General features: G+C 58.0%; 2 protein-coding genes across 4 annotated transcripts in view; one reads left to right on the plus strand and one right to left on the minus strand.

The window, feature by feature from the left end:
• The window catches only part of WWP2 (WW domain containing E3 ubiquitin protein ligase 2), a 41,437-nt gene extending 24,845 nt beyond the window's left edge, over nucleotides 1-16,592 (plus strand). For all 3 annotated transcript variants that reach the window (XM_074881647.1, XM_074881649.1, XM_074881650.1), the window contains exons 9-24: nucleotides 1,759-1,848; nucleotides 3,633-3,807; nucleotides 6,930-6,984; nucleotides 8,547-8,628; nucleotides 9,217-9,345; nucleotides 9,609-9,687; nucleotides 9,817-9,888; nucleotides 9,970-10,058; nucleotides 11,170-11,329; nucleotides 12,347-12,480; nucleotides 12,599-12,739; nucleotides 13,287-13,407; nucleotides 13,745-13,849; nucleotides 14,267-14,363; nucleotides 15,201-15,273; nucleotides 15,456-16,592. In XM_074881647.1, the coding sequence (XP_074737748.1) occupies nucleotides 1,759-1,848; nucleotides 3,633-3,807; nucleotides 6,930-6,984; nucleotides 8,547-8,628; nucleotides 9,217-9,345; nucleotides 9,609-9,687; nucleotides 9,817-9,888; nucleotides 9,970-10,058; nucleotides 11,170-11,329; nucleotides 12,347-12,480; nucleotides 12,599-12,739; nucleotides 13,287-13,407; nucleotides 13,745-13,849; nucleotides 14,267-14,363; nucleotides 15,201-15,273; nucleotides 15,456-15,555 (1,702 nt within the window). In that variant the 3' untranslated portion in view covers nucleotides 15,556-16,592. The remainder of the gene's footprint in view (nucleotides 1-1,758; nucleotides 1,849-3,632; nucleotides 3,808-6,929; nucleotides 6,985-8,546; nucleotides 8,629-9,216; nucleotides 9,346-9,608; nucleotides 9,688-9,816; nucleotides 9,889-9,969; nucleotides 10,059-11,169; nucleotides 11,330-12,346; nucleotides 12,481-12,598; nucleotides 12,740-13,286; nucleotides 13,408-13,744; nucleotides 13,850-14,266; nucleotides 14,364-15,200; nucleotides 15,274-15,455) is intronic.
• Nucleotides 16,593-18,162: 1,570 nt separating this feature from the next.
• Nucleotides 18,163-24,617, minus strand: PSMD7 (proteasome 26S subunit, non-ATPase 7). Its single transcript, XM_074881674.1, has 7 exons — nucleotides 24,450-24,617; nucleotides 23,444-23,535; nucleotides 22,142-22,234; nucleotides 21,178-21,275; nucleotides 20,786-20,866; nucleotides 19,246-19,337; nucleotides 18,163-18,647 (listed from the first exon to the last, which is right to left on the minus strand). The coding sequence occupies exons 1-7, from the start codon at nucleotides 24,521-24,523 to the stop codon at nucleotides 18,209-18,211; spliced, it is 969 nt and encodes a 322-aa protein (XP_074737775.1). The 5' UTR covers nucleotides 24,524-24,617; the 3' UTR covers nucleotides 18,163-18,208.
• Nucleotides 24,618-24,645: the final 28 nt, after the last annotated feature.

A 24,645-nucleotide genomic window follows, 5' to 3' on the forward strand; every position in this document is an offset into this window, starting at 1 on the left:
GCAGATGTTACCTGGTCTCGGCAGATGCGTGAAGCAGGCAGCGCTTTTGAGAAGCCTGCAGGAACGAAGCCAGCAGCTCTGATTTGGTTTAGGCAATCTCTCAGCTACACCCTGAGCCTGGTATTTGTGTTCCCCTCCTGCTTTCAGGGAGCTGACTAATCTCAGGACTGCCTTCTGCCCAGGGCAGAGGATTTTCAGGCCGCCCGCGTGGCTGCTGGAGTCTCGGGGTCCCCAGCTGACGATGTGCTGCCAGGGCTTGGAAACGCGGCTGAAGCTCTCCCCGTTTCTGCCTTCCCACCTTTCGAGAGCGGTGTCGAGGCTGCGATGCGACGTGTGGTCGCGGGAGTTGTGTGCTTGTGGCTGGGGTCACCCTCTGGTGGCTTTGTCATCCCCTGGGGAGGTTTGAGGGTGAGCAGGGACGATGCGAGCCCCAGCGATGGGCCATTAGCGCTTAGAGCATCTCCTTCACAAGGGCCGCTTGCTTCCCGCAAGCCCGGATTTGTTCCCTTGCTGTCACAACAGAAGCTGGTTTATTCATTTCCTGGGGCTTTTTGTGATGATAAGTTGAGACTGAAGATTGAATTGGGAGGGAGACCCGTGGGAGCAGAAGGGTGGCAGGAGAACACCACATCTGTCAGCAGCTGCCAGCTTGTTGTGGTTGCAGAATAAAAGCTGACGGGGAAGGACGGTGTCCTGCCGAGCACTTACCTTTGCCAGGGCTTACACTTTCATGAATGAATGAAGGCAAAGAATGGTTTTCAGTGTAGCCGCGTAAGCCAGGCCTCCCTATCGCACCGGCTCCCCTTAGGGGCCACCTCTGAACCAAGTGCCTCGTGGCCAGGCGATGTTTTTAAGCGGTGTCTGTCAGCAGTGAGCAGGAGGGCTGCCAAGGAGAAAACTCAGCCCCAGCCCAAACTCAAAGGATCCCCTTTAAAGATGTATTAGGAGAAACCAAACAAAAACTACATCAAAAGCTCACAAGACATAAAACTGACCCTGTGTGAAATCTTACGCTGACCCTCCTACTTTCTGGAGGAAATGAGGAATGTGTGCTCCAAATTGTGCCTGTTTCAGAATGCAGACTGCTGCGGCACCTCTCCAATAGTCTTGATCTGGCAAGCCAAACAACTGCCATGTAGACCTGTCTCATTCTTTATTTTAAAGAAAGGTTAGAACGCTGTGGCTAAGCAATGCGAGGAGGTAGGCTTGCTAATCTACCAGATGCAGCTCGCTGGCTGTTCTTGGTAATAAGGTGATTATTAACTATTCACAGCTTGCTGATGCGTGGGGGAGGCTTGGCTGCACAGCTGCAGCCCGAGTCGGTGGGCGCGCGTGCAAACGGTTTTCCTAGGGAGGCTGTTCAGGCCTGATTTACAGTAGAGGAAGGTGCCTGTGAAGCCTCTCGGTCCTACGTGCACCAAGGCTCTGGCTCTCACTGCCCTGCAGATGCAGGGGCTGAGGCTGCTGAATCCCCATTGCTTGTTCCAGCTGAGCCCCTTCGCTCCACCTCTGAGGAGAGAATGGGCGCAGTCTTGCCCACCTTGGGTTTCCCCTTGTCCCCTCCTGAGGGGAGCTGCGCTCCCCGGCTGGCCCTGGGGCAGTGGGGACGGGAGCCTGGGGAACCCGGCAGCGGGACGCAGCCACTCTGGCCAGCGTGGCAGAGGAAAGTTTGTTTTGGTAGCTCGACCTCAGCCAGGGCTCTGTCCCTGTGCTAGCAAGGATCGACTGTCTCATGATTTTTTTCTTTTTTTCTTGCAGGTGGGAACAGCGAGAGTTGCCTAATGGTAGAGTCTACTATGTAGACCATAACAACAAGACCACCACGTGGGAGAGACCCCTTCCTCCGGGGTAAGGGGCTCTGGGGGCAGCTGGCATCTCAGATACTGAACGGACTTGCTGTAGCAGACACACAGGAGTGTGTGCAAGAGTAGGGAAGGTGGCAGGAAGGTCTTTTCATTCCTAAAGAGAAATGGGGTGAGATGACCAAGTGTTTACTGGCCTGAAAACACATGCTGTATCCTCAGAAAGGTCTTTTCAGCATTTGTAAAAAGGAAAAGGCCTTCCAGTCTGCTGCGTTTTGACCTCTGTTAGAGGGTTATTTTTTTTAAACAGCCCACGGAAATCGCCGAACACATGAGCAGCAGCACAGCAACGTGTGGGCAGAGCAGAGGGGTGGGCCTTTGGGACAGGGTGCCAGCAAAGTGCCCCCGAGGGCCAGGAGAAGGGAGAGGTGGGCCTCATGTCACCTGGAAAAACAGAGGTTTCTAGACAAGGGCTGAGCTCCTGGTGAGCAGAAACAGGCACACTCAGCGTGCCCCAGACCTGGAGCTGGACCTGGGACTCTCTCAGGGGCCTCTTGTGTTCTCAGCCACATCGGGGTCTGCTTGTGCTCGAGCAGACGATGCTGCTGAGTGCCAGGAGTCCTGCAGGAAGCACTCTGCAAAGCTCCTGTCCAGGAGGGCCACACTTTCATTTGCAGGAGATAATAGTCTTCAGGTCACGAGGGCTGTACACAGGCCTGGGGGCCACATGCTTTCCAGCAGCTTGTTGAATTCTCACCTCTTTGTGCTCGTAAAAGCAGAGAACTCGATACAGCCAAACTGTTGTTGTTCTCTAGACTGAGTTTGTTCAAGGCTGGAATGACTGAAGGGTGCTTTAACCACCAATGTCATGTGTGGAAGTGGAATACAAACCCGTCCTGTTTTCCTCCGCGGGAGCCGCCAGGTTCCTGTGGACACACACTGTGATCTCCAGCTACTTTCTGATCCTACAACAGCTTGAAATCTGTCTGCTGTTAAAGGAGGGAGGCTCTTACCTGGAAGGGTGGGGTGGGGAGTACCCCAGGTGCTCTCCTTCCTTCCTGCGCAGGTCTCTGACGTTGTGCCTTGCAGCTGTCAGCGGTCAGCTGACCTGGAGGAACGCTTACGGCATCCCGGTGCCAACTCTGCTAGTGTCTAGACATCCCATCTGATGCCCTTGCAGGGAGCTGCTTCCAGTCTTACTAGTCTTTTGTATATTATTCTGGTGGATTTTTGCCCAAAAGAGCCCCTTCAGCTGAGAAACTGGTAGTTACGCTGGAGCGGGGAACGGAGCCCTTGTGTTAAAGGGTGTCTTAGTCTTGTGAGAGGAGCCAGAAAGCAAGTGTCTGAAGTCAGCCTGTAACGTCAGAGCAAAATGAAAAATCAGTCTCCATAGCTGGACCCTGGGCCCAGGCAGCTCCTGGGTCTTCCTCCCTTGCAGGACTATGAGCTGCTCTTCTCACCTGTGTTTCCGCGAGGCCACAAATCCTCTGCCGAGCCCCTGCGTGGGGAGCGTGGCAGCGGGAAAGCGTCTCACAGCTCCATTGCTCCTCTTGGTTGTGCTTTCAGCTCGTTCTGAGGCAGCAGCTGGATATTCTCAAGCTGCATCCAGGGCCCAGGGGCAGCCCTCAGATGAGGGCAACGGGAGGTTCCTCTGTGTGCCACCGTGGTCTGTCCCTTCTGCTGTGCCTCCCGACCTCGCTGGGGTTTTTTTCCACTGCCTTCACGCCAGCGTTTGTGCTGAGTTGCCGCACAGCAGCTGGAGGCACCTGCCAGCAGGACCCGCCGAGCTCTCTGGGGACAGACAGTGACATCTTCCTCTGGTGTTTCCAGGTGGGAGAAACGCGTGGATCCTCGAGGCAGGTATTACTACGTGGACCACAACACCCGGACCACCACGTGGCAGCGCCCCACGGCCGAGTACGTCCGGAACTATGAGCAGTGGCAGTCCCAGCGAAACCAGCTCCAAGGAGCCATGCAGCAGTTCAGCCAAAGATTCCTGTACCAGGTGAGAGCTGGGGGCAGCTGTGAGGGGGGAGACACGATGTGTGGGGAGGTGCTGGCTGGGCTGCGTGGGGTTGGCCACAGAGCCAGTGCTTGGACGGGAGAGCCCACAAGCTCCTCTGCTACCTGCAGAGAACTGCGTGGGAATAATTTTCTTTTTATAAAACAGCTTGTATGGCACTGAAGGGGGGTGGGAGGTGTCCTCAGCGGCCTGTCCCCAGCATCCCTTCCGTGCCAGCGTGGCTAGGCACACGCTTTCTCCCATCAGCCAAGCTTGGCTGCTGACCCACGAGGCATGCAGGAGGCGGTGCATGCTGTCGAAGCTGGGCACGTGCTGAGGAGGCCGTGGGAGTCTGGTCTGTAGCGACAGGGGAGGCTCTTGGGCTGGGCTTATCGCTCCCCAGGTCTGCACTGGGCTGAGGACAGCGGGCTGGGTCCTGGGGCGCAGCAGGGGTCGGCAGCTGTAGCCACAGACCCAGGGTACGAGTGCTGACATGGTGAGGGCTGCAAGAGCCGGGGGACCAGAGAGCGCAGGGAGCGAGTGCTGCTGGGCTTGGCGAGCTTCCTCCTGCTTTCTCTGCTTCTTCCCTCCTTCCTGGTTTGGGCTGAGCAGCTGCGTTTCCTTGCTCAGGGAACGGTCTTGCAACAGCCCCGCAGAGCAGTGGCTCCTGGGCAGAGACCGCTCTTGCCCTGGCTGCTGCGGGAGCCGGGTCCCAGTTTCCAGTGGTGGTGAGCACCCTCTGATAACCGGGATGGTGCTGGTGGCCGCAGTGATTGGGACGGAGCCAGGCTGGAGCGTTTCCACCTCCCGGCGCAGCGATGTCCCGGTGCTCTCTGCCGTCAGCTGGCCCCGTGCCTTGCAGAGGCTGCGCTGTGGTGAAAAACACGGCTGCTGCCAGGAGGCAGGGAGGTCTGGTGGGGCAGGTGCGGAGCGAAGGTGGGCAGAGCGGAGAGGCCGGCTCCTCATCGACGTTTTGCTCCTCCCGGAGAAAGCCGGGAGGCTGACGTGTCCCAGCAGTGCTGCTCGCGCTGGTGCGAGCTCTGTGCTTCAGCAAGGAGTGTGGATGCTCGCTGGGAGTGGGGTGAGGGCAGAGCAGTTGTGCAAAGCCCGTTCTGCGTGAGGCACAACCGCGGCCGCTCCCCGGGGGTGTGGGAAGCTGCTCTGCCCCTTCCCTCCCCCTGCCCCTCTCTCCCCAGACAGCTCGCCAGCCTGTCCAAGCCTGGCCGCAGGAGTTGGCTGCTCACGGCTCCACTGCCCTCGGCCTGCCCGTGCTCCTCGGCACGCCGTCGTTCATGGAGGGGCACGTGGGACGGGGCTTCCACCGGCGCCCAACGGGGCTCCGGGCCTGTCGCTCACTCGTGTCTCCGCCAGCACCAGCCTTGGAGCTGCTCCATCGCTGTGCGACTCGCCCTGGCTGGGCTCCGTGGAGCGCAGAGGGAGGGACTCGTGCTCCAAATTTAGCCTGATGAAACGATTGTACTTTTTGTTTCAAGCTCTCCGCTGCCAGCGGCGATGGCTCCAGCTCTGCCTCCTTCCCCGCAGGGGCTTTCTGCTTTGCCTTGCCCTCCCAGCTCCAGCATCCTTGCCGGCGGGGAGGTGGCGAGCAGCGATGCAGAGCCCTCTCTGCGCAGCCCCAGGGGGAAGCCACAGCCCGGGGAACCGGAGTGCAGCCGGGGGCCACTCTACCAGCAGCCACCTCGGTGCCACGGGGCTCCCCGGGCCATGCTGGAATGAGGGGCCAGGTTGTTCCCAGGGGCTGGGGAGAGCTGCAGGAGGGCCAGTTCCCCGGAGCTCTGCCCCGAGTCTCGTGTCTCTGCCCTGTTAGTTTTAATTAGTTATTTTTAGGTCACAGTGAGGTGATACCTCTGGATGTGACTCAGCTGCGTCTCTGGCCAGCACGTCTGGGCAGGGAGGGAGCGGGGGCTGCCCCAGGTCTGTGCTGGGATGGCCGCTGCCGGGGCAGTGCCTCCTGGCCTGGGGGGCCGGGTACAAGAGCTGAAGCTTGGAGCAGCACAGGCTGTGCCAGCCCCATCCCTCATGTGCCCTAGGACATCCTCGGGGTGCTGGGCTGCCACAGGGCACCCCGAGTGCTGGTGCCTGTCTCTGAGTGGGGGGCCGTGGCACCCCAAAGAGCTGCCTCCCGCTCCCGAGTGGGAGGGACGGGTCTGGCTGCGGGTGGCATTTCCCAAGCCCAGGCTGACTCCGATGCCCAGTGCAGCGCAGGGGGGGGCTGTGACCCCGGCCCCTCTCCAGCCGCTGGGTTTCAGGAGGTGCAATGAAAATGCCTTTTTGGTCACAACACGTTTCTTATTTAAGAGTTAAATTTCTTAAAAGCACTCGCCGGCCTCCTTCTCCCCTGAACCCTGACTGTCGGGGCTGCACCTCCATCCCCAGGGACCCCCAGTGAAGCTGGGGATGGTAGTGATGGGAGGGCTCACACCCTGGGGGCAGCTGGCCAGCCTGCTCCCCCCACCCCGGGGCATCCCCCGGTTCAGGCCGGGTGCTGGCCGCCGGCTCTGCCCGCCCAAGGGGAGAAGAAAGGTGCTTTGTGTGGTGGCCCCCAACCTGCTGGGGGGGCGGCGGGGCGCGGAGCCGCCCGTCTGGGTGCGATGAATGTGGCCTCAGTGCAAGGGCACCCCGCGCCCCGAGCCCTGCCCGGGAAGGAGGGGGCCGCCGGCCCGCCAGGAAGCGCTGGGCGTGGACAGGGCTTGTGGGAATGATTTCATTGGAAAGGCCTGCGATATTTTTTCCCCTCTTGTGTGTGGTTCTTGGAGGAGGCTGGAGGTGTATCTGGTGGGGACGGCCGGCGGGAGCTGAGCAGCCGCGCACATCTGGACCCCGCCGCGCCGTCCCGCTCCCCTCCGTGCGGCACGGCCCCTGCCCCACCGCCCCCTTGGCTGCCCCAGCCTCTGTTTAGTTTGTGATTTTTTTTTTTTTTCCTTTTTTTTTTTTTTTTAACCCCCCTTGAGTGTGCAAGGTTTTTTTTTTTCAGTTCTCTTGGAGCTGCGGGCCAAGGGGAGGCAAGCGGGAGCGGGGGCTGCACGGCTCACCTCTGCGTTCCGCTCTTCCCAGGCGTCCCTGCCCTGGTTTTTATTTTGTGTTTTTGCCCTCTCTGTTGTCTCTAGTCGTCCGGCGCCCCGTCTGACAATGATCCTCTGGGTCCCCTTCCTCCCGGCTGGGGTAAGTACTGAACTGCCTCACCTGCAGCCCCGACCAGGACGTTCGTGCGTCCCCCGGAGCGGGGCCCTGCCAGGCCGGGGCTGTCGGCAGCTCCTTCACTCCCGTCCCCAGCACGAATGGGAGCGGTGGCTGAGGAGCCAGCGTCCCCCATGCTCTGCTGCGCGTGGGGCTGAGTCTGCCTCTGATTAGCACCATCTCTGATTTATAATCCAGCTTTTTTTCCTTTTTTCCCCCCTTTTCCTGGAAGAGTTCCCAGTCTCTCTCGGCTGCTGAATGCAGAAGTGCTTGTGGTTGTTCTTTGGATGGGGGGGAGAGGTTGGGGATCCAACTCCTCGCTTGTCCCCAGACCCTCCTCTGCCAAGCAGGGACCCATCCTGCTGCCCTGCGTCCTTCCCGGGATGCTCTGCCCCAGGCCACAGCGAGGCTGGAGCCAGCAGGAGCGGGACTGGCTGTCCTGCCCCCATGGCTTGAGAATTGTGTTCTGGGACATTTTGGAAGGTCCCTGTGCCATCCTAGGGCAGTGAGACCCCCCCCTCCATGGCAGGAGTATCCCTGGAGAGGGCGGGCGGGGATGCTGGTGGGTGCGGACGGGAGGGCAGGGTCGGGGTTAAAGCTGTGGGGAGCTTGGGGCAGGACAGAGTGGGGCCTCGGCTGTGAAGGGGGTGTCCAAGGGCAGGTCTTGATGGGGACAGTGCTGCCGTGCTGGGTGGCCCACCCCCCGCATCGGTGAGGAGGGGGGGCCCCGTCCCCAGCATTGGCTGGGGGGGAGGCATGGCTCTGCGTGGAGCTGAGCACCCCAGGGTGGGGGTCCCTGGGATGGATGGTGTCCCCGGGATGGCCGCGGTGTCTGCTGGAGCCACGGTGCAGGGGCTGCTCCCTGTGCTGAGGGCGTGGGACGGGCTGAGGTGACAGGGGAGCGTGCGTGCGGGGCGTCTCTGCCAGCATGGAGCAGGGCCGCGCGCGGGGGGTGACGCAGGCACGGGGAGGGGAGGAGGTGTGTTGCGTGTGGGGCACACGTGTTGGGGAGGCAGCGGGTGTGCACAGGGGGGTGGCGGAAAAGAGGGGGTGCGCAGGGTGGGGGAGTGGGTGCAGGATCACCACAGATCACTGGAGGCAACTCGCCCTTCTGAGGGTGCAGATGGTGTCAGGAGCGTGTGTTGGGCAGGGGGTACCCGGTTGTGTGCCCGTGTGCGGCAGTGGGAGGGGGGTGTGCATGCCTGTGCAGCGCGAGCTGCGTGCTGGCGGCAGGGCCGTGCGGGGAAAGCACCTGCAGAGCCGCCCGTGGGGCTGGTGCGAGGCCCAGCACACCTCTGGTGCCAGCCTGGTAGGGCCGGCCTCTGCCCTGGCACCTCCCTGCACGCTGGCCTCGGGGGCACCGGGGAACCCCGGAGGTGCAGCAGCTTGTGCACGTAGGAGAAACATCAGGGTTTTTTTATCCTGCCTTTTCCAACTGAGCTGGGGCATGGGATGGTGAGCTGGGAAGGGGAGGGCTGCTCCCAGGCCTGGGGGTTGGCACTGGCCGGGGTGCTCCAGCTTAACGCTTCCTCTCCCTTTTCTCTTAGAGAAGAGACAGGACAATGGGCGAGTGTATTACGTGAACCACAACACACGGACCACGCAGTGGGAAGACCCTCGCACGCAGGGGTAGGCAGCCTGCCGGGAGGGCTGGGAGGATGCTCGCTGTTTCGGAAGGTCCGAGTGAGGGGCAGGCCGAGCCCCTGGACGGTCTTGCAAGCTGGGGGGGTGAATGCCCTGAGAGCTGCGGGCAGCGCTGGAGCCCCGACATTGTGGGGCAGCTCCCTGGCTTGTGGGAGCTGAGCGTAGAGATGGAATCCCTAGGACTCAGGAGCGGGCGATGGGGAAGACTGCAGGGCTGTCTGGGCAGAAAGAGGCGCTTGCTTCTCACCCTGTCACCTTCCCGCAGGGCTCTGCTCGGGCTCCTGAGGGCTCCAGGTTGTGGCTCTCTGGAGACCCAGCCCAGGTCCCCTGAGATCCCCTCTCCTGCAGACAGGGAGCAAAGCTGTAGCTGTGGCTGCTCCTGGCTGCAGCCAAGTGTGCGGGCCGGGCAGGCTCCTGTCTCAGGGCGCAGGCGGGTGCTTTCCCATCCCATCCCATCAATCCTTCCTTTTGCCTGGCATGGAGCTGCAAATTGAAGGTGGTCCCCAAGTGCAGGTGTTCGCAGGGCTGCAGCTCAGGGCGAGAGATGCCCGGTGACCCTGTCCTTGTTGGCAGGATGATCCAGGAGCCGCCGCTGCCGCCCGGCTGGGAGATGAAGTACACAAACGAGGGTGTGCGCTACTTCGTGGACCACAACACTCGCACCACCACCTTCAAGGACCCGCGCCCTGGATTTGAGTCTGGGTGAGCGCTTTGGGGCTGGGCCCCTTGCTCTGCAGCTGGGCCTCGAACAGCTTGTCCGTACCCATGGTTATGACGCGGAGCGGGGGATGTGGGTCACCTTTGTCACAGGCAACGGGTTTGGGGGCTCGTGTTTGGCTCTGATTGAGGGGAGCTGCACCCCAGAGATCTTCCTCCCGCTTGGCAGGCGATGAGGCCGCTGGGGCTGGGCAGCTCTCCCCAGGGTGTGTGGGGATGCTGAGCCAAGGCCCGTCCTGCTTTTGCAGGAGCAAGCAGGGCGGCTCCCCGGGAGCATACGACCGGAGCTTTCGCTGGAAGTACCACCAGTTCCGCTTCCTTTGCCACGTGAGTAGAGCGGCCGTAGGGCCCCGGCAGCTTGGGGGCTGGAGGGCTGTGCAGATGGCCTGGCCCTGTGGGCAAGGAGAGCTGCTGTGCCAGCCTGCGCAAAGCCTCGTGTCTCTGCCTTGCTCGTAGTCGAATGCGTTGCCCAGCCACGTGAAGATCAGTGTGTCCCGACAGACGCTCTTTGAGGACTCCTTCCAGCAGGTGAGGAGGCGCCGGGGCTGCGGAGCCCGGGGAGGGTGTGGAGCCAGCCCCGCGGCGACGCTTCCCCTTGCTTCTCCCCAGATCATGAACATGAAACCGTATGACCTGCGGCGCCGCCTGTACATCATCATGCGAGGAGAGGAGGGCCTGGACTATGGCGGCATCGCGAGGTGAGCGCCGGCGTGCCGCACCACGCGCCTGCCGCTGTGCCCTGCCTGCGGCCCGAGTCCCAACGGGCAGCGCAGGCAGCGGGGTCTGTCTGGCAGCCACGCTCGGGGTCCCCCGGCCTTTCTGCAGGGCGGCAGCAGAGCCCAGGGGTGTTCAAATGGGAAATTGTGAGTTTTAGGAGTGGTGGAACACCCTGAAAGCGTTGCTCCAGCCTGTCCCTGGCACAGAGAGGGCTGGGGTGTGGGGGCGATGGGTCGAGAGGCCTCTTCTCCCCGCAGTCACCAGACCCCAGTGTTTGCCAGGGCGGACGTGGGGTGATGCGGCTGCTGCAGCCTCGGCCGCTTGCCCCAAGGATGGTGTTACCACGGAGCAGGGGCTGCATCTCAGCTGGAGGGGGTGGCCCATGTCCCTGCAAGCCCCTGCCGGCTTGCTTGCGGCGGCTGCCGTGGTGCTGGGCTGCCGCTTGCCCCCACCTGCCGCTGCGCCGGCATTGGTGCTGCCGTGCTCTCACCCGCTGCCCCCGGCTCTGGCGCAGGCGCTCCTGCTCTCCGCCTCTCTCTGTGTCCTGCCAGTGGTTTTACCCTATGGTAGGTTACGTCATGCTGTTCTACCACAGGGTAGAACCACGGACGGGATGCTGGGGCTGCCTCCACGTCCGAGGATTCCTTTCTCCCTGCATGGCCGGGGGAGCAGAGCCAGGATGGGGCCCATCTCGTGCTGCTCTGGGCTCGCCGGGGGGCTCCTGGGGGGGCTCAGTGGGGGTGTGTGTGTGCACAACAGCGTGTGTGTGTGTGTCTACGTGTACGACAGCCTGGGTGGGACGCAGCTGCGTGGTGCCTGCCGGGATCCCCGGTGCTCCAAGCGGGGCCTCTGGCAAACCGGGGTGTTTCTTCCTGGTGTGTCCAGAAGCCAAACCCCGCACAGCACCCCCGGGGCGGAGGGTGCCCTCGCCAAGACACACCAGGGCCCAGCACTGGCACCCTGAGGAGACGGGCGCCCGGTTTGGGCAGGGTGTGCTGCAGAGGCGCGTGGCTGTTCCCTCCCCGCACAGCCCCTGGGCTCCCTGGCCCCTCGAGCCACCTGTGACCGTGCTCCCCCTTCCTCTCACCCCAGGGAGTGGTTCTTCCTCCTGTCCCACGAGGTGCTCAACCCCATGTACTGCCTCTTCGAGTACGCTGGCAAGAACAACTACTGCCTGCAGATTAACCCTGCCTCTTCCATCAACCCCGACCACCTCACCTACTTCCGCTTCATTGGCCGCTTCATTGCCATGGTAAGAGCCCGTGGTGACGGGGCGGGAGGGGTCGGGGTGGCGGCGGGAGACAAGACTCTTCGTTGTGTCCTCCTGCCGTGGAGCAGGGGCCCTGTGGGGGACGGGGGTGCTCCGCGGGGCGAGGGGCAGCTCCACATGCCACGGTTGCGCTCGGCTCGGCACTGTCGCCTTCCTGTAGCCCCGTCCCGCTCAGGCGTGGGGCCGTGGGAGATGGGCCATTGAGGGGACGATGCATTTTAAACCTGGGGAATGGCCACGGGGCCGGAGGGGACCTGGTTTCCCAGGGGCTGTGTGGCGGGAGTGGCTCTACGTCTTTGGCTGCCACCCCAGGTGCTGTCGGGTCCGCGGCTCCGGGGACTATTTTTAGCCCCAGCAGTGTGAGATTTTCCAGCTGCCCAAACCCCAGAGCGGCTCCTCCCGTTTGTCTCGCATTCCCCAAGGCCAACGTGCCGCGAGTCGCCCAGACCTGGGCTGCCGGGGGGGGCTGCCCAGGGCTCCCCGAGCCTGGGGAAGGGTCCCTGGCCCATGGCCCTGAGAGGTGTGTGTGGGAGGCGGCTGCGCGCGGCCCGGGTCCCCGCTCTGTCCTGCCCTGCCCTGCGCCTTGCAGGATACCAATAAAACCCCAGACTATTACTCACCGCTGGGCTGTTCTAGACAAGCGTCTGCATTATTTTTGGCTGCCTTTGCCTTGGGGCTCCTGGAAGCCAAGGATTCAGGGAAGCCACAGCACAGCTCTGTTTAAACAAGTGCTCTTAATAGAGCTGTGAGGGGAGAAGGAGACGAGGTGGAATTCGCGGTGGGGAGGGGAGAGGGGCTGCGAGCACACCCGCAGCGGGTGAGCCGAGCCGCCCCTGGGCAGTGCTGTCGGGGGGGGGAACCCGCTCCCTCCCACTGTGTTTTGCCAGCCGGGAGTGAGGGCGGCAGCTCCGGGACCCTGGGAGCGGTTTCCGAGCGTCATCTTGCCCCACGGGTCTGTGCTGGGGTCCCCCGTGACCTGGTGTCACCTCCCCGCCGCAGGCTCTGTATCATGGGAAGTTCATCGATACCGGCTTCACGCTGCCCTTCTACAAGCGGATGCTGAACAAGCGGCCCACACTGAAGGACCTGGAATCCATCGACCCCGAGTTTTACAACTCCATCGTCTGGACCAAGTGAGTGCCCCATGCTCCCCCCTGGCCGGGGCTGTGGCACTGCCGGGGGAGGCAGCTCCTCCCCACGGCCCCTCGCTGCTGCCTCTGTCAGTCGTCGCATCCCGGCGCCCTCCTGCAGGGAGAACAGCCTGGAGGAGTGCGGCCTGGAGCTCTACTTCATCCAGGACATGGAGATCCTGGGCAAGGTGACCACCCACGAGCTGAAGGAGGGTGGCGAGAGCATCCGGGTGACGGAGGAGAACAAGGAGGAGTATATCATGTGAGTGGCTGTCCGGAGGGCCCCGCTGGGCACCCGCCCCCGCTGGCTGCAGGGCAGTTCTGGGGTGGGAGCATGGGGCTTGGGACGTGGCCGCTTCCCTGGGCTACGTGGCCTGTGACAAGTATGGGCTGGCGCGCTCGGCCGAGCTCCGCTGTGGTCTGGCTTGCTGCTGGCTGGGCAGGTGCCAGGACTTTCAGGAAAGAGGAGAGGGGAGAGAGGGTGAGAGTCCTCTCGCTGGGCCGTGACTGCTCGCCCTGCCCATCCGCTGCGGGGCTGGCTGGGGGCTGCCAGGGCCCTCTCCCACTCCGGCCGTGGGACATGGTTTGCCCCCCTCGACCTCCCGGTAGCTGCTGGTCCATGCTCAGGGCCGGAGGTGGAGGGAGAAAACCCACTAGTGGGACTTGAGGGGAGCCCCAGTGATCTGCAGGGGCCCCTCTCCCCCTCCCCACGCACCCCTGTGGCTCCTGGCCGGCAGGAGGGATGGTGGGGGTTCCCCGGGCTGGGCCAGCAGCGCTGGCTGCCTGCCAACTGCCGTCTGCCTTCCCAGGCTGCTGACGGACTGGAGGTTCACGCGGGGCGTGGAGGAGCAGACCAAGGCTTTCCTGGACGGCTTCAACGAGGTGGTGCCGCTGGAGTGGCTGCGCTACTTCGATGAGAAGGAGCTGGAGGTGAGCCAGTGCCTTTGCTGGGACGGGGATACTGGGGCTCCCGGGGATACCGGTGCTTCCCACCTGGCCGTGGGCTGCCCTGGGAGCAGTGCGCGGTGATGGCAGAGCACCCTCGGCTCTGGTGACAGGGGTACCCCCACCTCGGGTCTGCGGGGTGGCTCGTTGGGTCCGTTAGCAAGAAAACGTCTTGTTAGGGGCGAGGAATTCCCCCCAGACACCTCCGTTGTCCAGAGCTGGAGCCTGGGCCCAGTGAAGCCTGGCACTGGGGGAGTCGGTGCTCCAAAGCGTGGGCGCGGGGCCCCATTTCTGTCCCCTGCTGACTGTCCCCCGTCCCCAGCTGATGCTGTGCGGCATGCAGGAGATCGACATGAACGACTGGCAGAAGAATACCATCTACCGGCACTACACCAAGAACAGCAAACAGATCCAGTGGTTCTGGCAGGTCAGTCCCAGCGTCAGCAGCACCTCTGACCCACTCCACAGCCCTGGGCTCATCCCCTGCCCGTGGCCTGGTGCAGGCAGGGCTGGCCCGGGGCTGGCAGCCTTGCAGGCTGTCGGGAGAAATGAAATAGAACTGCGAGCACGAGGCCAGCAGGCAGCACTTCGTGGTCAGCGTGTGCCTGGCAGTAGCTGCTGCCTGAGGACAGGAGGGGGTGGCACGCGGTGGAGCTGCGCTGGGTGAGGTGGTGCTGCTCTGTGCTGGCCAGGGGAGAAGGGGGTCAGAAATGGCTCATCCCTGAGGATGAGGAGCTGGAGGCGAGGTCTGGAGCACGTGCCTGGCACCAGAGGGTGCGGGGTGTTTGTGGCCCGGGCTCAGGAGCAGTGGGGATCCCACCGTTCTGTCGCCTTCCTGTCATAGGTGGTCAAAGAGATGGACAACGAGAAGAGGATCCGGCTGCTGCAGTTTGTGACAGGGACCTGCCGCCTGCCCGTCGGGGGCTTCGCGGAGCTCATCGGTGCGTGGTCCCTGGTGCTGAGCGGGGGGGCACCGGGAGGCGAGAGGGGCTGGTGGCTGAGTTGGGGCCGTCCATGTCACCGTCGCAGAGCGCAAGGCTGCGCGTAAGCAGCGAAGCAGCTGCGATGTCCAAGCATGGTGATCTAATCCGGTGGCCGTACCCAGACAAATTCCTTGGCCGTGAACTGTGCCACCACAGGGAATGTTGTCAGTCCAGTTTATAATCTCATTTTGAATGAGATTTGTTTTTTGATTTGATTTCGATTTTTGTGCGACGAAACCCCTTTTCCAGAAAACCACAGCGTGGCATTACTCTGCTCTCAACCTTTAATTTGCTACTTTTTGGGGCCTGTACCAGCCTTACCCTTACTTTCCTGGAATCAGTGTTGAGCTAACCAGCTAACTTAGCCCACTCATTTATTCTCACTGGCATATTAGCTTTTTTCCAGCCCCCTGGAACCTCTCCAGCATTCACAATCTGTTAAAAAGCGACCTCAGTGACTCAGCCTTCCTGAGCCAGGTCCTTTAAAACTCTTGGATGGGCCCACTCAGTCCTGCGGGTCCTCAGATAAATATGTTTTAGCACTGGTATTTAACCATCCCGTTTAGAAGCTGGGCTGTTCTCCGGGCTGTGAACACACCCCTCAGCTTTCTCCTGCCTTGCTTTCTGTGCACCCTCTCTGCAGAGGGATCGGAACAGGCACCAGGTGCTGCTACAGGTTTATGCCCTGACGTGTGTCTTGGATTGTAAGGGTGCGTGACGCTAACGGCGCGTTGGAGGGTTTTCTTTTTCAGCTCCTGGTCGTGTAATGAGATTCGCTGTGCTCATAATTAACAGGCAGCAACGGGCCCCAGAAATTCTGCATCGATAAAGTTGGCAAAGAGACATGGCTGCCTCGGAGCCATACATGGTAAGTCCTTTCTCTGGGGCCCTGTCAGGAGCGTGTGGGGACAAGCGTGAGCAGCCTCTGCGGGGCTGCTCGGGGCCCGGGGCGCCCTCTGGCCCCTCTGCCCGAGTTCCTGGGGGCCGTAGCTGCCATGTGGAGGGGAACTGTGCTCGCGGCGCTGCTCCCAGCCTCTGCTGTCTCTCCAGCTTTAACCGTCTGGATCTCCCTCCCTACAAGAGCTATGAACAGCTGAAGGAGAAGCTGCTTTATGCGATTGAGGAGACGGAAGGATTTGGACAGGAGTGACGGAGCTTTGGCGCTTTCCCGGGGCGGGGAGGGCCCCAGAGCGCTGCCGGCCGCGCGGTCCTGCCCACCGGCACCCGCCGAGCCCTCCCCGCGATGGTGCGCAGGCAGCTGCGGACGCTGTTGCTCTTGTTCCTGTGCGAGATCCGCACTATCGCAGCCCTGGGGGAAACGGGCCCACGTTTCCCTCCCCAAACAAATTAGAGGTGTGGCGGGGGGGGGTGGACACAAAAGCTTGGCTCGGCTCAGCTCGTGGGGGGCGCAGGCAGGCACAGAGGGGACGGGGCGAAGCTCTGGTGCACTGAGGCTGCTGCTCCCCCCTCGCAGACACAGCTAAATGAGATCTGGTTTTGGCACAGGCTAATTTTCCCCATCGTGTTTTCTGCCTTTTCGTGACGTTTTAATCCAGGCGGGTGAGGAGGGGAACTGAAATGGCTCTCGAACTAACTCTCAGGTGCCGTTTGGGCCCTATCCCGCACCCAGCAAAGGTAACGGAACACCTGAGCAATGGTGCTGGGGCCACTGCACCGCACGAGGGCTGGGACGGCCCCTTCCCGCGCCAGACCCGGGGCCTGGCTGACCGTGTCCGTCGCGTGTTTTGATTTGCAAGCGCGTGGCCCCCGTGCTGTTGTATTTCATAGTTCAGCAGTTTGTTGCTTGGAGCTGGTGCTCCGCAGCAGCCGCGGGGGCTCTGGGCACGCTGGGGGCCTGTCTGGCCTTTGCTGGGTTCAGGGGTTTGGCCCAAACTCCCCGTGTTCCCTCTGGTGCTGGCTGGGCTGGGGGGCAGGAGCCCCCGGGGCTGCGGGCGAGGGCAGCATCAGGCCCCTGCCCCTCATCTGGATGCCACCGCTGCTGCTGTCCCCTCCCCGCTGCACCCGGGGAGCCGGACCTGCGCGAGCGTTGGCGTACAGAGCTGTACATAAAGGTCTGCGGACGCAAGACACTGCAGGAGCTTTTGACCAGTAACTGGATAGTTTTGTACTGCACCATCCTGCCTCAGCGACGCCGACTTCTCGTGCAATAAACGATAAGCAGCTGCCGCTGTGTGTGTCCCTGGTCGCTGCGTCACACGGGGCGGGGGACAACCTGGTGCAGCCTGGGCAGGGACGGGCGCCCGCAGCTCCTCAGCAGGGTCAGGCTGGGTGCAGGGCTCCTGCCTGTCATCACACCCGGCTACAACCGGCTCCAGGATGCTTTGCTGGAGCTGGTGCTGCTCCCTGTGCCACGCTGTGACACCCACCTGTGACACCCGTGGCACCACTGGTGGAACACGGTGGGGTGCATGTGGCCACTGGCCAGAGGCTGGGGGGGGGTGGGGGTGCGGGTTTAGTGAAAAAATCCAACACAGGTTGACTAAAACCCGCTGTTCAGCTCACTGGGGACAGCCTGTCGCCCGTGATTTTGCCATCACTTTGCTTTGCAGCAGCTGCCTTGGTCGGTTGGTTCTTTTGTGCTTTTTTTGAGTTGTTTTTATTTTTGGGTTGGGTTTGGGGTTTTTTTTTAATAGTCTGTATGTGTGCCACACTGTGGGGGGGACCTGGCATACCCCTGCCAGCCCCATCCCAGAAATGATCCACGTTCTAGTGTGTCCACACAGCTCCCGGGGCCACCTGGAGCCCCGGGAGGTGGCAGGGGCCTCAGTGGCACCTTGTGCCCCCTGCCCTGGCATGGGACAGGACGGCAGGTTACAGCCACAGCTGCCCCGCCTGGTTCAGTCCCACCAGGGATGTTTGGAGGAAGGAGCCAACAACCCAGGGCTCTCCCCAGGCTCGTGGTAAAGCCGGTTCCTTCGCTGGCACCAAGCTGTGGGAGCTGCAAGAGCAGCCCCATACTGAGAGGTGCCACTGGCCTGCACGCACAGGAGCCAGGTCAGCTATCCAGATGCCTGTGCTGCGTGAAATTGGCTAATTGTAACGAATTAGTCCTGAAAAATGTGAATACATAGGCACGCTGCAAGCCTAATGTGGCGATGACGCAGTGTCTGATAGGCAGGGGGGAAGATGTTCTTTTCTTTGCAGGGCGGTAGCACCACACACAAGCTCCCCTCCATCCCACCCGTCCCCTTCCACATCACAGGAGCCAGGAATATAGTTTTTATTTTTTTTTTTTTTAAAGTGGCAGGTAACAAAACAGCCAACCCCAATCTATCACTGGCCAGCTAGAAAGGATAGCAAAAAAATTAAATTATACCAGCCCTGCAGAAGGTACAGCTGGAAGAGACCCAGCAGCAGCAATGAGCTCCTTGCCCGTCCCCCCCATGGTGCTGGGGGACCTCAGCACCTCCTCAGCTCAAAACCAAACTGATGCCAGCACCACCGGTCCGACAGCACCGGGTGCCAGGCTCACACAGCACGTGGGCCACGGCCTCGGCTGTTGGCCTGAAAGTCCTTGAAGGCATACTGGGGGAAGGAAGAGTGCTGTGCTAAAAAAAACATCATCATTTCCCCCTGGCTTTTGCCCCTTCCCTGCCCAGCGCCGAGACCCAAACTGCCAGGCATGGCTGCAGCGAGATCCCCCCAGGCAGGTGCTGAGGAAGGTGAGGAGCAGATCCTGGAGCAGAGGAAAGCAGAGCACTGACCCTCTCCACACAAGAGCCCAGCATCAAAGTGATTTAGTTTACAAGATTTTTAATTTACAAATAAAAAACCTACACATTTTACTTTTTATCCTTTTTCTCCTCTTTCTTGACATCACTCTTCTCCTTGTCTTTCTCCTTCTCATCTTTTCTCTCCTTTTTACTTTCTTCTTTTTCCTGTCCTTCTTTCTTCTCTGCATCCCTGTTGGCAATCTTGTTGTTAATGAGGTTGTGCAGGGCAACCACGGAGCGGATAAGAGAAGCCAGATAAACTACCACCATCTGGTCATTGGTCTTCAGATAAAAGGCCTTGACGAACTCCTGCAGGTTGACATCCGGGAGCAGGTTGAAGACGTCCTGCAGGTGGTAGATGATCTGGTGGTTGATGGGGAGTTTGCCCATGGCTACTTTCTCGAGGTAGCTCCTGATGTCCAGAAGCTTGGAGTTCAGTCCCTTCAAGCCATGGACCTGATTCGTGATCCGCTGGGACAGAGTGCCCACCGTCGTGTCCTTGATGTCTCTGAAACACCCACAACAGACTCGGCATTAGAACGTTCCCTGGCATTCTCATCAGCATATTCACCTACACCATCTTTCCAGCCTAGAAAAGCCCTCTGAAGCACAGCTGAGGTACAACTGCAAGGAACGCTTCATGTCAAGGGATGAGAACAAACTGATGTACTACAAAGCGTTATCTAAAATAGATCATTGCTGTATCCTGGGGCGTGCATATGCGTATAGTATCTGTAACACCAGTTAGAGGGACAGGGAGAAATAAACCACAGGATTTCTGACTGGTGAAGGGTGCCGTGATTTGTACGGGGTGACTGCTCTCTTTCTGACTGGAAAGCAACTGCTCCCCCCCAGTCCCGCTCTGCGAGGTGCACAGTGACGGTCCCAAACGATGTGGCTCTGCAGCTCCGACAGGATGCACGCGTATTCTCCTCCTCTCATCAGTGGGCACTCACACTTCTCGCTAGCAGCGACTACGCCGAGCGAGACTGCTAACGGAGGACGCTCCCCCCGAGCGGCGTGCTTAACGAGAGCCGCGCTTCCCCCAGGAAGCTGCCGCCGGGAGATGCCAGATGGATCCCGCTCGCCGTCTTAAAGACGCTTACCGTAGCAAGTGCTCAACACCAACTTCCTCCGCCTCCTCTGCTCCGATCTCGCTAGTCACGTGCTCGAACGTCTTGGAGGTGGGCGTGCCGTCCTTGGAGGTGCAAGGACACAGGAGACACGGTCAGAGCGAGCGCACAGCCAGCTGCGCCCCAGCAGCCGAGACAGGCCGCCCGCCCGCGGGCACGGGGCACAGCGCCACGGCGCAACGTTAACTGACGCCTCTTTCCAGGATCAGGAAGAGGCAATGGGGAAAATTATGGCAAAACAAGAGTAGGGGGGACTGAAGTACATAGCAAAGTACATAGTGTGTGAGTGAATCATGATGCCTTTTAGAGTATGAGAAACTGTATTAATGAAACGAGCAAAGTAGTTATATACATATAGACCACAAGAAATCCAAGAGGAAAGGCTCTAGTTGGATTTTTCTTGATTTAATTAGTGTTACCAACTGTCACAAGCCCAGAGTTGCTAGCAATTTCCTCTTTCTTGTGCTCTGTAATTTTCAATTAATGTATTTTGCTGGTCTCCGTACTGGTGGGTAGAATGGAAAGTCTCACTAAATATCTCAATCCTTCCTTTCTTTCCTGGTACACCTTATTACATTTTGGGATACCTTTTGTCATCCTGGTATTTTGCTCTCAGTTAGAAGCAGACATGCAGTTTCAGAAAAAAATAATAATATGGAGCAATCTCATTAAAATTGTAATTTATGCACTGGATAGTAAAGAAGATGTTTAGAAGATTCACAGGCTGAATTTCTGAGAATGAGTTTCACCCATGTGTTTTCAAAACCACTACCAGGATCAGTATACAGCTGTAAATGGAAAGCACCACTGGGACTATTGTGAATTCACAAAATGAAGAACAAATCCTGCAGATACAAGATCTACAATACTGGGAGCAGTTTTTTCTCTGTAGTGGGGGGTCTCAGAAAGGCAAAAGGATCAAACTTTTTTATATACATCCAGAATATAATTTAACTCCAACAAATGAAAAGCTAAAGCTGACTTACTACTGCACATTGTTTGTCTGCACGGTGCTGCAAGTGATTAGTTAAGTGTTGCTCATGCTTCACCTGCCTACTCAGCACTGGCAGGTGCACAAACGAATAAGCATGTAATTACTCAGAACACCTCTGCCAGCAGGCTGACGTGTAAAAGTGACATCTTAAAAGTGCTCCTATCTCTGATTTTCTTCACAGCCATGGATGTGACAGAAACAGGTAAGAAGCACCTAAATTATACAGACAGCTGGAATTTCCGTAGGTCAAGCAGTAACGCACAGCTTTTCTTCCCAGAGCACTGGTAGAGGAAAGCTTTAGTTACAGATGCTTACATTACAACTGGGATTTAACCTCTGGTTTCAGCAGATTTTGGCTGGAAGTCACAGGCCCTCACTAGCCAGTGCAACATCCCATATCTAAAAGGCAACTCTGTGCCATGGGATGCGCATTCTTCAGAAAATAAGGCAATCCTAACAGCCATCTTGTAACAGAAACCCTTTTCCTAGGAAAAGGCAGAGACATCTTAAAATACTCACATCATGAACTTCTTCAACCGAAATATAAGCTTCTGTGGGCAGCCCCAGGTCCTTTGGCTTCACATCAATAATCACCAACACCTTTTAGAAAAAGCAAACATTTCAGAAAAGCAGGTTTCAGTCAAAGAGTAGGAAAAAATTTCTAAGTGAGCGCTTCACTCCACAGCAATGGTAGCCTGGCTGCTCAGAGGTGTTAACTTCAGGCTCTGAGAAAAAGACATCTAAGGCTGCTTCAAGGCTCTGACCTGATCCCTCAATCACTTTACAGCTACCAGGTCTCTAACATGCTGTATCACCAGTAACAAAGGTGGGGGCCAAGGGTTCCCAGATCCCCCATTTAGGAGGAGAAGGGGGGAAAAAAAACCCCAAACCCAAACAAGTACCGCACTTACAGAGTTAGGACAGTATCTTTTCATCAGTTCATTGATGGCGATGTCATTCTTGTGCAGTTTAGGGCCTGTGTGGTACCAACCAACTATTCTTTCTCTAGCTGAGCAAAACCAGAAAGGATTCTAAATCAGAATCGTATGGTAAAACAACAGCAGAAAGATTTAGGCAGAGATTAAATTAGCAAATCAAGGGTGAAAATCTGATGCGTGTAGAAGATGAGTGTAAAGTAGGGGGAGATCAATTACAGTAGGCAAGACAATGACAAGGCTAGGGACAGTTCACTGATTGTACTTACTTATCATAGCTTAGTACTCACATATGTGACTTTACACGTAGGTTCTTGACTAAACTGGACTATTTCATATCATTTATTAATTTTTCAGATAACAGGATGTGACAGCTTGAAACTCTGACATCTAGAGATGCTAAAACTCTAGAAATGCAAACTGTATCGTGAGAATGACAACTGGTCCCAGGGCTGGGAAAATTCATAGGAATTGAAGTTATGACTGAACATTCGGCTCTGAAGTCTCGAGCTGAACAGTAAAGACACTTGTAAAAAAGTGGTGAAGAGCAATTAGAATCATTACTTACAAAATGTGAGTCTGTAATGCTTACATTCATAAAAAACTAATTTCAGGGCACATCTGTATAGAATGGGTTATAGATGAGAAAGCTTTGAAATTCTTCAGAAATAATGGCATTTTTGAAATCTGAATTGTTCTGAAGATGCAAATGTGTCAGGAGACTTAGGAAAACCAGTGAGGTATAAATTAATGTGTTAAGAACACAAACGACCTGCATAAATTAACCCATGGAAAACCATCAGTGAAAATGAAGCCATGCAAGGAATTAGCATGGAGTGGCTTCTCATGTGAGCAATTAACTCTCTTTATGAATTCACTTCCCCAGAGTCTTGAAAGTTTCTACAAGCCTATCGCTGACTGCAGGAAGACCTCAACTTACCGTTGACCTTCTTAAACATTCCATACATGTTCTCCAGGTAGTCATGGTCTAGAAACCACACAGTATCATCCTTGTCATCCTCATCAAAAGGTACTGGGAATAAAACAAAATTACCAATATTTAAGAATCCAGCTTCCAGAATGACAATGTTTATAGAAACACTTTGGCTGCTAAAGGAGAGCGGAGTTTAATGAGTTTCTGCAACACCAGGCTGCACACGCTGACCTGCTGCACCAGTCTGGTCTCTCAGGTAGAGGCTGGCTCATCATCACTAACAGTTTGGAAGGGAGGAATGAGAGGCGAAGCATTCTGAGGGTTATCCTCAGCGGACAACATCCAACATCAGAGAGAAACCCTCCCACATACAAAAGTGACTCAACAGCGTGCACAGACATTTGAGATGATAAACAGTATCCCAGCAGACTTCATAGCTTGTTGATCAACAGCAGACTACTTAGAGAAAAAATAGTTTTCAGTGTAGAACACGTCATCAGCATTTTTATAGGCTACTAGAACACCACGAGGACTATTTACCCTTGAGTAAATGACTAGTTATCAGTTAGCACGTATACAGGCATACAAGAGCAAAGACTGGTCTCAAGCCTTTTAAAAAAACTGTTTTCAACTCAAACAGGAAAAAAAGTTCTTCCAAAATCTCGGGGGGGGGGGAAGTCCACACTTGGGAGAACAACTCCATATAAACTGTGAAACTCCATATATAAACTGAGATAATTTTGTTCTGTCACAGAGTAGCCCCTCTGGGAAGGAAATGATCTAACTAACACAAATGGGTCAGCAAAAGTCATGCATTCAAGAAGTACTTTTACTATCACATGTAAGTATTTAGAGGAAACTATTTCAACACTATTAACAACATACTTAAGAACTAGTATTTAACTGGACAAAATCTGAGGAAAAGAAGCAAAGCTGAAATACGTATTAAATCTTTACACAAGTAGGTAACAGCTACATCAGCACAGAGAGCTGCGATGTCTGGATGACACGCTGAGACACTGATCAGCGAGTCCAATGCAGCAAAATATTCACCAGCATTTTAAAGGAGGTTTACACCCGATCCCGAAACGTTCCACATTGCACAATGTTACAGGGAAGACGCAGCGCAAGACTGGCTGGAATAGGTGCATTTTTGACAGCAGTTAGCATTTTTTTGTCAGATATAGGCTGATTTGTACATGGAGGGTACAATCCGTGCTCTGGCAAGGTGGCTTAAAAAAACCCAAACGCCAATCATCTATTAAATAATTCAGTAGGTTTGAACAAGGGTAAGACACCCAAACTCACCTGCAAAACTGTTGGACACATCTAGTATTTTTTTCTGCCATGAGCCCAGCAGCACCCCAACGACTCGTTTCTGATTTCCAACTTTTCCTATTCTAAATGGAAAAGACGGTCAGTTCCTATGACAAAAAGCCTGATTCAGGAAAGAAGGTAACAGCAGATCACTCGCTTCGCCTGAATTCTGCAAGTTAAACAGTATGAGTGTTGGAACAGAAGAGGCGTTATGATTGTTTTATTACTGATTGCTGATTTACACCCAGAAAAAGGCGTTTCGGTGCCCTCAGAACCAAACCTTGTAACCCAGCGATGCGGAACCAGGACTGCGCGGCTGCGGAGGGGGAGCGTGACCCAAACCCAGCCCCGCCGCAGCCTCTCCGCAGGACAATGGGCTATAAAAAAGTGAGTAAGCTCTTAAACTGCTCGGTGTCATCCGCAATTTGCTTGCACAATAGCGGGCTTGTTCGCCTTGTGAGAGTTCGCTTTTTTATTTTTGACACTGAAACTCCTTGTCAATTGGCGCAATTAAGTTAAATCAGGCACAAATTGCTCGGTGTTTAGCGGGGTGCGAGCTACCCCCCGCTCAGCCAGCTGCAGCCTGGGGAGCCAGCCCCACTGCTCCCCCACTCGTGTTTTAAGGCAGCAGGAGGTTGTTTCCGAGGAAGAGCGCCGACAGCCCCCTCACGCTCCCCGCCCTCAGACTTTCCTCCTCCTGAAGCGGAAAACAACGGCGGCGGCGGCTCCCGCAGGCCGCGCTCCCGCCGCCACCCGGGGATCGCGGCCCTCGGCACCGAGCCACCGGCCCGGGCCCGGGCGCGCCGCTCCCCTCACGGCGCGGGGACCCCTCCACCCCGATCCTGCGCGCCCCGGGGCCCTCACGGCCGCGCTCCCCCCACGGCCCTGGCTCCCTCACGGCCGCGCTCCCCTCACGGCCCCGGCTTCCTCACGGCCCAGCCCAGCCCGGGCCGTGACCGTGACTCAGCGCCGCGGCGCCGCGCCTGGCCGGCCCCACCTGTTGAAGTGATCGACGACGCTGAGCAGCACCAGCGGGTGCACCACCACCCGGTCCACCGCCAGCTCCGGCATGGCGCCCGCCCGGCCCGGCCCCGCTCCGCTCCGCCGCCAGCCCGGCCCGACCGCCCGCACCAGGCCCGCTCCCCGCCGCGCGGCCCCGCTCCCAGCCTGCCCCGCTTCGGGGCGGGGCTACG

Source organism: Strix uralensis, chromosome 12, assembly GCF_047716275.1.
Source record: "Strix uralensis isolate ZFMK-TIS-50842 chromosome 12, bStrUra1, whole genome shotgun sequence".
Lineage (NCBI taxonomy): Eukaryota > Metazoa > Chordata > Aves > Strigiformes > Strigidae > Strix > Strix uralensis.